At 55.0% G+C, this 11,427-nt stretch overlaps 1 protein-coding gene across 1 annotated transcript; it reads left to right on the top strand.

Moving 5' to 3' along the window:
• Positions 1-7,033: 7,033 nt before the first annotated feature.
• SP6 (Sp6 transcription factor) lies at positions 7,034-10,875 on the top strand. Its single transcript, XM_019740581.3, has 2 exons — positions 7,034-7,259; positions 9,545-10,875. The coding sequence occupies exon 2, from the start codon at positions 9,603-9,605 to the stop codon at positions 10,731-10,733; it is 1,131 nt and encodes a 376-aa protein (XP_019596140.3). The 5' UTR covers positions 7,034-7,259; positions 9,545-9,602; the 3' UTR covers positions 10,734-10,875.
• The last annotated feature ends 552 nt before the right edge of the window (positions 10,876-11,427 follow it).

Here is an 11,427-nt window from a genome sequence, read left to right on the forward strand (position 1 = left end):
AGCTTGGGCAGCAGAGAGCTGTTGATGGGAGGGAAAAGCTGACAGCTGAGGGAGGGGGGAACTGGGATCCTCTGCGGGAAGGGAGGCTGAAGAAGGAGGAGAAAGATGGAGAGAAGAGTAGGAGACATCTGGGTGAGGATGGGGGCCAGGAGACAGGGAGGGACAAATTAGAGAGCTGGAGAAGGAAGTAGAGTCTTAGCAGCGAGAAGAGGTGGGGGACTGGGAGGCGAGGGCAGAGGAAATGGGCCCAGGCACTGGAGACAAAAGTCTGGGAGTCTGAGCCTCTGAGGAGCCACCTGGAAGGTGCAGGCAGCGGCAACATCAAACTTGGGATCGAGGGTTGGCTCTAGGAGTGAGCTGGAGTTGGAGGGGGGGTGGGTGTCTCCAGGGGGAGCTGAGAGCAAAAGAGAGGGGCTTGAATCTACCATTAACCCTGCTGGGTCTTCAGCCTCACCCAGCACCGTAATCCCACCCTCCACGTGTAGCTCTAGGCCCCACTGCACCCACCCCCGGCTTTCCTACCTCATCATTGGTGGTGGGAAAGCATGTCGTTAAGGTGCAAATGGAGAAGGAAAGGGGGTCTCCTGCCAAATAGGGTCCGGGTTGTGTTAATAGCTCCCCTCTCCACAAACCAGTCAGAGTCTCCATATACCCTTTACTGATCCAAAACTGGGGTAAGGGGTGTGGGCCAGTAGGGCCAGCCCAAGAGCTGTCTTTTTTCCTCCCCCCCATCTCCCCCACCTCAAGATTCTCCCATCTTTTGGACTGGACCTGCTACCTAAGCATATGGAACCGATTGAAAGAATTTGTATGCTCACCTTATAATTTATGCAAATCAACTCTGTAATTAACTATAATTTGGAGGCATCCTTTGGTATTTGAGACATTTATCCATGAGGAAATGCCCTAGTGATAATGCTCCCGTATTAACATTATTTACTCCACCTGTGTGGTCTTCTCCTTGTTTCCCCCCTCACTTCAACTTTCTGGGCTGGAAGGTGGGGAGGGACAGGGAAGCCCCTCCCTGGAGCCTGCCTCAGTCCTGACGCCTGTGTGCCCCCAGGGAATTGTACTGGCCCTGTCCTTTTAATTCTGCTGAGGATTGAAGGAAGGGGTGCAGCTCTGCCTCCCAAGCCCCCTACCGCTCTACCCTCTCCTGCCTGATGGGTGGCTTTCTACTGAACTTTTTAGCTCTCTTAAGGGCCTTAATGTTTTCATCTCTGAAATGGGTAGAGGAAGGACCTGTTGGGGCCTTTACAGGATAATTACTGAAAAGCTAATGAAGGGACTGGGAATCCCCAGTCCAGAGGTTTCTGGGGGTGGAGGGGGAGGAGCAGGACAAGAGTTCAGGGTGAAGACTGCCTGACTCAGCCTGTGGGGGACTCAGTGGGGGAGGTGGCATGCAAGCCTTGGGTTGCTGGGTTCTGGGCATGTGTAGAAGGGGTGCACAGCAGCTCCTGTCTTCAGTTCCAAGGGCATTGAGCTATGGCCGAGAGAAGGACATGATCACATAAAAAGTTTTCAGGCCGCTCACTCTCCTATGTGGGTCAGAAATCCTAGCTTCAGAGAGCTTTGGGAAACCGTCCTTACTCTGTTTCATACCCTTTCTCCTTCCTGGTCTTTTGTCCCTCTCAGCTCCAGGACATGCTCCTTTAGCCAACATGCCTAAACTTACAACCCTAAAATTAAGTTCATGTAAATAGTTGGGGTTGTGGGGGGGGGGGGGGGGGTTCCACCTAAATTCACCTCCAGGCCCCTTCGCCCTTTCCAGGCCATGTGCCCAACCTCTTCACTCTCCTGGAGTCCCAGGATTCCTGAATTGTCTATAAAAGTTATCGGCAGGGCTTTGCCTCTGGTCTCAGGTGACCTCTTGTCTATCTGAAGCTGCGCCACGCTATCCTTAGTCAGGGAGAGGGTCTTCTCTCCCCATTTGACAATGAGAGATCCCAGATCAAAAAAGTAGATACACTGGATCCTCGTGGGGATCAAAATTGGGAAGGGGATGAAGAAAATGGAGAAGAAGGAATGATGCTCCAGCAGAAGCAGGAGAGACCCACTGGGGTAGCCAGTATCACTGATGGGGAGCTCTGCAGGGGGGACTGGCTTGGGGTCAGTGTGTGTGTGTGTGTGTGTGTGTGTGTGTGTGTGTGTGTGTGTGAGAGAGAGAGAGAGAGAGAGAGAGAGAGCGAGACAGAGAGAGAGAGGTCTAAAAGTGGTACTTCTTTCATTCCCACCCAGTCCATGGAAGAAACCTCAAAAATAGGGGGCTGGAATTTGGAGAGTTCCAGCCACCCCAGCTCTTTCCCCTGGTGATGCTCTCACTTCTTCCATCCTGCAAGAACCACTTTGTCCCTTTCCTACTACCTGTCCAACCTCTGGGGAGGGAAGGAAGTCCTGCTCCCCCACCCACCCCCAGCTGCGTCTTCCAGCTGAAATCCTCCTTTCCTGGCACACCTCAGAAACTCAGATCTCACCCCCTACCACTCCCCCAGGAGGTGGGGGGGACACTGTTTCCTGGATTATCCTAAAAGCTTCCGAGGCCGTGAGGACTTGGCAGCACCCCTGCCCACGTCTCTCACCTCCCCCTCTGGCTCTGACTATTGCTTCCTTTATAAAGCCCGGCTCTCCCATCACCCCCACTTGCCCCTCACTGCCGCTGCCAGCTCTGGGCTCCATGGACTGGTAAGAGGGGCTATTCCCTGTCCAGTTCAGGAGATGAGAGGTCTCCACTTAAATGGGGATTGTTGAGAAGGGTTTGGAAGGCTTGATTCTCTCTGAATTGGGGAGGGGGAGATAAGAGAGAGATCTTGGAGGGCTCTGTGTGGAGAACCAAAGAGGGTTCCTTTGGACTGGGCTGGGCTGAGATATGGCTGCAAAGTGGAGTGGGTTCACCCATTAATAGATGACTGGGGGCTTCATTCTGATAGAAAAAAATGGGCAAATATTAATAGACATACAGGGTACACACTCACCACACAGAAGTTCATGCATGATAAACACCTACAGAAGTAGCAGGGGAGAAACCACTTTACATGTCCTGTGGGGAACTCCGTTTATCATGGAGGAGAGAGGACAGACGCCCCACATTTAAGCCCCAAAGGTACACACAGGCACGATGGGTACCCACAGGCAAAATGTGCACACACACATTTGTAGATAAACCCCCTCCCCAACATATAGATGCACTATCCTCAGCTGAGTTAACCTTTCAGACTGATAATGGATGTAGGTGCTAGTGATATTGGGATTTTTGATGAATTAGAGTCCAGCCCAGTGCTTGTACCCTAGGTAGACCCTCAGTAAATGTTTGCTGAATGAACAATGGATGAATGAAAAACAAAACATTTGGCCCCAGCTCTGGACTCTGTCCAGTTTCCCAGGAGCTTGGAACCGTGGGGTGGGAAGAAGAAAGGAAAGGAGGAATGTGTTGGTGTCCAGGGTCACCAGTTTGCAGTCTTCCTAGTACAGCCTGGAGGTTGGGGTGGAGAGTAGGGAAGAAGAGTGAGCAACTAGGAAACCAGGAATTAGGAGACCTGGCTTCTGGTCCCTCCTCTGCTTTTAACTTACTGTGTGGCTTTGAGCAACTGGTCTCTATGTGCTGAGGTTGTTTTCCTACCAGTAAAATGAGGACTTGCATTAGACAATTTTTATGGGTAGACCAGCTTCGATATTCTCATAGTGCGATCTTCACAGAAAGGCAATTGAGGTTTGGAAGGGACCACAGAGGTAGCTGTGACTTGTCCCAGCAATCCAGGATAGGACCAGTTTGTCCAATTAAAGTCAGGGTCATGGATGGCTTTGATCTAGGGATCAGTTTAAGAATGCAGTTCCTTCCACTTTCGGGATCTAGGAGAGGCAAGACTCCCAGGGCCACAGTGCTGCCATAGTGAGGCTGCATGGAATAGCAGGCAGGACACAGGATTTGGAGCCTGGCAGATCTGGACTTGGTTTCCTTCTCTGTCTATTAACGGCTGTGTAGTCTTGGGCAGGTCACTTAACTTCTTTGATCCTTGGCAGAATTCCTCATCCGTACAATGGGAATAATTACTACTTAGCTGCATGCTCGTAAGAATTAGACATATTTGGGTAAAGCACCTGGAACATAGTAGATGCTCTATAAATAAACGCTGAACATGGGGACTAATGAGACTGCGCCATATACAAAATGGATTGCTGATTATCAGAGAGATGTGAGAAGAAGAGGAGTAGCAGGAATGGGAGATGGGCACTTGTGGCAAAATCTGTTTACACCTTTGGGGGAATGAAGGAGAGGAGAGAAATGGCCCAAGTCCTGGGCAGATCTCAGTTTGTGTGGGAGACGTGGTGGGCTGCATTGTTCAGTTTTGTGATGAGAAAAGGATACTGGACAGTCATGTCAGCATCAGACCGTGGACACTGTTCAGTAGGAAAACATCTAGCATGTGGGAAATAGAAACCGACACGGATGGAATCAGAGTCACGCAAGTAGGGAGAGATCTGGAAGGAAGATAGTGCCCTGAGTTAGGAGCAGAAAACTAGGCAGGGTAGGAAATCAGAATGGCTGAGTTTTCCAAGACAACTGTATTAGCTGAATTCTATGCTGATGAGACACAGGCAGATGGAGGTTCTTTGCTTCTGGGAATCCCAGGTGTCTGTGTGTCAGAGTGGGGTAGGGTTAAAGGGGACCTGGGTAAAAGTGAGATGGGATGTCTACCATCCAAGGGATGGATCCCTTTCCCTCTTGCTTTCCAGGGAAACATAGAAGAAGCCAGAAACGTAAGACAGTCTGGTGCCTGTAAATAAATGGGTGAGGGGAACTCTCTGTCCCACTGCAGGTAGGAGGAGGCAAAGAATGCCTAGGGGTCTAATCAGACTTCACTCAGGAATACAAGTAGCTGGCTCTGTGACAGGAGCTCCTAACTGTTCTGGACGTGGCTGTGAACTGAGATGCAAACCCAAAGAGCCAAAATTGGCTGGCTGAATAAACAGAGGAGATAAAACCCCGATGATAGCGAGGACTGTCAATGTAGTTGTGGCCACAAAGGTCCAGAGCAGTTCTTGACAATCTACCTCTCAGGGACCTGAGTGTCAGAAAGAAGAAAACCCAATCAGAAAGTATAGCCCTGACGTCCGGGAGACGCCTCACGGCTTCCCAAGCGCCTGTCCTTTACTCCCAGGGCAGTCGCTCTAACAGAATTTCACCAAGGAGGAAGAGCAACCTGACCTGCCAGATCAGCTTAGCAAGTACAGGGCTAGGGCTAGAATTTAGGTCTGTCAACTTCTAGTCCAAAGACCTTTGTGAATATACCTTAATCCAACAAACATTTGCTGGGAGCCGACTTTTTAAATAATTATAACAACAACAACAACATCTTCCGTTTTCTGTGAGCCTACCAGGCGCCCACGGGACTAAGTATTTTTGGTACATCAATTACTTTAAGCCCCGGGAAACCCTCCCAACTTGTACCCAGTTTGTGCAGATGAGGAAACTGAGTCACAGAAAAGCGTGAGATACACAGATTAATCCGACACTGGCTCTGAATGGGAGAACGTATGTGTTTGGCGGGGGAAACAACATACACAAAAATCAATTTTCAATTGGCTTGTGGGTTCAGTTTAGCCGTTTTATAGTTGAACCTCGAGTGTGTCGCAAATGAGAATGCAGAACAGGTAAACCAATGGTGGTGGAATCGGGGCTGTAGAGGCGAGATTGAATCAGCCTAAATTTCAGCTGGGCTGTGCGAAATAAACTGTAAAGACAAAAACGAAATTTTAAAAAGCCCGTGGCAGAGTGCTCAGGGAAAGCCAACTGGCGCAACGAAAAAAACACGAAAATTTATCAGACTTCCCCTACAAGACAAGGGTCACTTCGGGAGTCAACGTTGCGGGTAGACACCGACCGGGAAAAGAGTATCTGACTACCGGGGCGCGGAAGCCAGCCAGGCTGAAGTGGGGCGCGGATGGGGGGACTCCCCTACCCACGGGCGCTGGGTATCGCAACCAACTCGGATCTTGAGGTTTTAGGTGGGCGCCGCGAACGCCCTGAAATTTTGCCAGAACGCTGCACTGTGTATGCGCATTCGTTTTTCTCAAAGGAATCCCAGACCCTTCCCCAAAGTTAAGAATCTTGGATTTAGACATTCAGATGAGAATCGGGAAGAAATGGTGGCAAGGGGTTGCTCAATTCTTTACAAAAGTGTCCCTTCTCAGGGCCATTCAGGTGCCTGCCCCAGCTTTCAGGGCCGGGTGAGCGGGGGCGAAGGTGGCGGGGCTGCTTAAGAGGTGGATTTAGGAGGCGCCGGGGCTGCTGCCTAAGGAAAGATGGAGAGTGAGAGCTGAGGGGGCCTGGGAGACGAGTGGGAGCAGGCAAAGGCGGCAAGTGGGGGAGTTGAGAGGGTGGGGAGAGAAGAGGAGGTCACTCAAAAAGAAAGCAAGTGGCCGGAGAGGGAGAACCGGAAAGAGACCGAAAGCAAAGGACGGGGGAGGGTGGTGGTGGTGGAGAGAAGCGGCGGGGCGAGGGTACTGGGGAAGGAGGGCAGCCGCCAAGATACATTTCTCGCGGCCTAGGCCTGGGGGTAGACCGGACACATACTTGGCGCTCAGTCCTGTTCCCTTCTTTCCTCTCAGTTCCGGGACAGCGCTGGTGGGCCGAGGGCCGTCGAAGCAAACGGCGCCCTAAGGGGACTAGGTATCACCACCAGTCCCCGCTCCCTCCTCTATTCCCCGAGGGTCTGAGTCCAGCGTCTCCGCAAGACCAAGCCAACTCAAGGGCAGTTTTCCACCGGGTGGGGCGGGTCTCGAAACCTGGGAAACACTCCGCCTGGGCCCCTCGCCCAGGGAATGGAGAGACAAGGGAGGAGCGAGGGAGGGGGCGAGAGACGACCTAGTTAGAGATCCCTCCCCCACTCCCTGCCCGCCCCCTCCTTGCGGGCTGGGCCAGGCAGGGCCTCCGGTCCTGCCGAGCCTGCAAGGGTTAAAGGCGGCCGCAGGTGAGGTGGGCGGGGCCGCGATTTCGGGGAAAAAGGAGCGCAGGGCCGGGGATGAAGGCAGAGCGCGCGGGTGAGTCACGGGCGGAGCTGGCCTCGCTCGCTCGCTCGCTCGCTGGCTCCTGCCAGCCCTCCGCCCCTCCTCCGCCACCCGCCGCCGGGTGGGATCGCGTCCCCCGCTTGCCCTCGGCCCCTGCCCCTCGCCGCTGGAGAGCCCGCCGGCGCTTAGGGCCCAGCAGTGCCCGCCGGTAGCGCGCCAGCCAGCAGTGCCCGGAGCCCGAGCGCAGCCTCGAGGTAGGAGCCCGGGTTGGGGCGGCGAGGGGTACGCGCTCTCCGGATCCTCTCGGAAATGCGCGCACTGAACGCTCCACAGCCTCCTCTGGCTTCGGGGGAGGTGATCCTAAGTAATCCGAGGGGCTTAGAGCCCCGGCGGAGTGAAAACTGGGCGGACGGGACAGACTGGAGGGACCGAAGAGGCTGGAAACTGGGGAAACTGGAGCGACCGGGACAGCCGGAGCGCTGGGACCTTGAGGACCGGGAGCGCGGAAGTCCTGACCACCTGAGCGCCGGGGAACCGGACAGGCAGCCGGCGGAAGGGGCCAGGAGGGTGTTTCTAGCCGCCTTCCCGCGTTAGAGAGCGGGAAGCAGGGAGTGCGCGTTCTTCTGTCTCCCTCCCGAAACCTTGTTGGTAGGCCATGCGTCCCAGGACTGGGCTCCCTCTCCTGTGTCGGGAGAGGCCACTTTGTGGAGCCTGGTCTGTTAGCCTTCTCACACCCTAGCCCCCGGGGCCGTTCCCAGGAGCCAAAGCTATAGGGTCCCAGGCCTCACTGCTCCCGCCCAGCCCCTTCTGGGCTGCCCCGCCTGGGCCTGAGGCTCCATTCCTGCTGCTTCACCCTGTTCCTTTCTTGTGGTGAGGCAGCAGGAGCCTGAGTAGGCGCTCCAGTCCCCCTCTTTCTCCCTCTGCCAGACTACCAGGGCCACCTCCAGGGTCCCAGAGGCAGGAGGTGGTAAGAAGCTGTGGAAAGAAGTCCCTGCCCTAAATTACTGCGCCTCATCCTCCACCATCAGAGGAGGCCCAGGGACACAAAGTCCACACCTGGGGCACCAGGGCTCCCAGGCCTTAGGGAGAGAGGCGATAAGAGGAGAAACTTCAAGTCACAGATATGCGGTCAAGAAAGGTGTGGAGGTCTTTAGGTTCCCAACCATTCAGGGAAAGAGAGAAGAGACCTGGTTCGCTGAGGTACATACAGTAAATATTTGTTGGGTTGAATGAATAAATGCATGTCTTTGTTAAGTGACTTCTCCAAATACTGCCTCAGTCTCCTCTTTTTTAAAATAAGAGGGTTGGCTTGAAGCAGTGGTTCTCAACACTTAGCTGCGTATCAGAATCATCTGGAGCTCTTAAAAATGATCCATGCTTAGAATGCATCCCCTTATATAATCTCTTTGGGCAATTCTTCCTTTTAATATCTGATTCTGGCTTTCCCTGTTATCCTCTGCTTCCCCCATTCTGACCCTGCATCTCTAAAGCGGTGGCAATTGTACCTTCCTGAGCTTGCTGGTAAGCTCTTCTCTCCCTGACGGCTTTTCTGGGGAAGCCGACCCCTCCTAGCTTCACATCTGGGTCTCCCTTCCATTGGAGGAGGGCGTCGGCAGCAGCCAGAGAGCTGGCTGGCACTAGTGTGGGTCCGGACCGGGAAGGGGTCTTAACTTACTCTGGTGGTGAGAAGTCCTAGAAACTGACACTGCAGCTGCACCCCCAGGGAGGTGAAGTCCCTGCCTGAGGGAAAGGGGTGGGGGACAGACAGGGAGCTGGTGGGGGGTGGAGTAGAGCAGTGAAATACTCATCCTCACTGAATATGCTTCTGGGATGGAATGAGGGCTCTTTTTCCAAAATCTCAGAATCTGCTTTGGGCTTTGGGAAGTCTGGTCACCTTAAGCTTTGAGTTTCAGAAACAGACCACCTCGCTCCCCCCATGTGTGTCCTGAATTAAAGTAGGGAAGCAGAGATGGGTCTAGATCCTCCATTTGGGCTGGCAGCAGGTCTGCTGGGGGAAATGCCACTGCTCGTTGCCTGGGTCTGGGCAGTTGGGATGGGATGGTTTGAGAACTATACTGTAGCCGCAGCGGGTTAGCTCAGTCGGTTAGAGAGCATTGCTACTAACACCAAGGTTGCCGGTTCCATCCCTGCATGGGCCACTTAGAGCTGCGCCCTCCTTTAAAAAATAAAAATAACCCCCCCCCAAAAAAAAAAAAAAAAAAAACTACTGTAGGTGTAGCTAACCTACCAGCCTTGGACCCACCCAACTCCCAGGATAAGCTGGGTCCCATAGAAGGAATAACTAGAGCAAGGTATACTTCCACCATCCTCTGCTCTTGGCTGAGAACCTCCCATCCTCAACCCTTCCTAACACTCCCAAATTCTCTTAACTGATGATTAGTCCCCACTCAGAGGTGCATTTCTCTTTTACACCTGGGGGCCAGAGAGGGGCACTTTGCAGGGAGAGGATCTAGGTTGAAATTTGTCAGTGAGCTAGCTGTTGACATTCCTCACTTCACGTCTTCTTTTCCTCCTTTAGGTCCCATCTGAGGTGCCCCTGACCGTCCCTGTCCCCCACCCCACCCAGGATCCCGGCAATGCTAACCGCTGTCTGCGGCTCTCTGGGCAGCCAGCACACGGACGCCCCTCACGCCTCCCCGCCGCGTCTCGACCTGCAGCCTCTCCAAACATACCAGGGCCACACGAGCCCGGAGGCCGGGGACTACCCCTCCCCGCTGCAGCCTGGAGAGCTGCAGAGCCTCCCGCTGGGCCCCGAGGTGGACTTCTCACAGGGCTATGAGCTGCCGGGGTCTTCCTCTCGGGTAACCTGTGAGGACCTGGAAAGCGACAGTCCCTTGGCCCCGGGACCCTTTTCCAAGCTCCTGCAGCCGGACATGTCACACCATTATGAATCGTGGTTCCGGCCGACTCACCCAGGTACAGAGGATGGCTCGTGGTGGGACCTTCATCCGGGCACCAGCTGGATGGACCTCCCCCACACTCAGGGCGCGCTGACCTCACCTGGCCACCCGGGGGCGCTTCAGGCTGGTTTGGGAGGCTACGTCGGAGACCACCAGCTTTGTGCCCCGCCACCCCACCCACACCCACACCACCTCCTCTCAGCTGCCGGAGGGCAGCACCTCCTGGGGCCTCCCGACGGGGCAAAGGCCTTGGAAGCTGCCGCCCCAGAGTCCCAGGGGCTGGATTCCAGTCTGGACGGGGCAACCCGGCCCAAAGGCTCCCGGCGGTCAGTGCCCCGCAGCTCAGGCCAGACCGTGTGCCGCTGCCCCAACTGCCTAGAGGCGGAACGACTGGGGGCTCCGTGCGGGCCCGATGGGGGCAAGAAGAAGCATTTGCACAATTGCCACATCCCCGGCTGCGGGAAAGCCTACGCCAAGACGTCGCACCTGAAGGCGCACCTGCGCTGGCACAGCGGCGACCGTCCCTTCGTGTGCAACTGGCTCTTCTGTGGCAAGCGCTTCACGCGCTCAGATGAGCTGCAGCGCCACCTCCAGACCCACACAGGCACCAAGAAGTTTCCCTGTGCGGTCTGCAGCCGGGTCTTCATGCGCAGCGACCACCTGGCCAAACACATGAAAACCCACGAGGGCGCCAAAGAAGAGGCTGCTGGGGCGGCCACAGGAGAGGGCAAGGCCGGCGGAGCGGTGGAGCCCCCCGGGGGCAAAGGCAAACGGGAGGCTGAGGGCAGTGCAGCTCCCTCCAATTGAGCTCGGCACTGCCTCCCCCAATCTCCCCTGGGGGCATCGGAGGAGAGCTCCCTGGCCTGATGCCCTTGGGCAAAGGCTTAAGTAAGAGGAGAAGGTGGTTATTTATTGAGAGGGAGGAAACGTGGTGGGGGGCCAGGGAGAGGGGGCACTAGGGGGGGTGATTTAGTCTCTGGGGCTGGACGGATGCGTTTGACTGTTTCGCTGGGCTGGGAGGAGCCGCGCATACCCCTCTGTTTTCCGTTGCTTCACTATTTCACTCACGACCCTGGGCTGGGCGTTGGGGTGGGGTACCCCCAAGGAGGGTGGAGGGAGACCCGCTGGAGGAGACTATGCGTCCCCCAGCAAAGAGGAATGGGGCCGACCTGGGCGCTGAGGGTAGCTGTCTGGACACGTCCTTAGCACCTAGGAACCCGGACATAAAAGCACCTCCGGAACCGCCCGGTGGCCCGGGTCCCTTTCATCCCCCTCATAGTACTTCTTGTGTAGGGTTTCCAGAGGGAGAGCTGAGATGGACTAGGGAAGGCTGGGCGTCCCCCTTTGGGAGGAGTCTCTCTCAGGCTGGGATGGTTGTTGCTGTAGAAATAACTCCTTTGATGCACCTCCTTATTAATCCTTCCAGATCCAGTCTGATGGAGCCATGAAGGAAGAGGGGGGAAAGGACCAGAATCTGAGACAGCTTCCCAGCCAGAACTAT

The sequence above is a fragment of the Rhinolophus sinicus genome, chromosome 12 (assembly GCF_057876585.1).
Source record: "Rhinolophus sinicus isolate RSI-liver-muscle chromosome 12, RSI-T2T, whole genome shotgun sequence".
NCBI classification, from domain to species: domain Eukaryota; kingdom Metazoa; phylum Chordata; class Mammalia; order Chiroptera; family Rhinolophidae; genus Rhinolophus; species Rhinolophus sinicus.

Excerpts from the sequence above, each read along its gene's own strand:
- SP6 (XM_019740581.3), top strand. The coding sequence starts at position 9,603 with ATGCTAACCGCTGTCTGCGGCTCTCTGGGCAGCCAGCACACGGACGCC.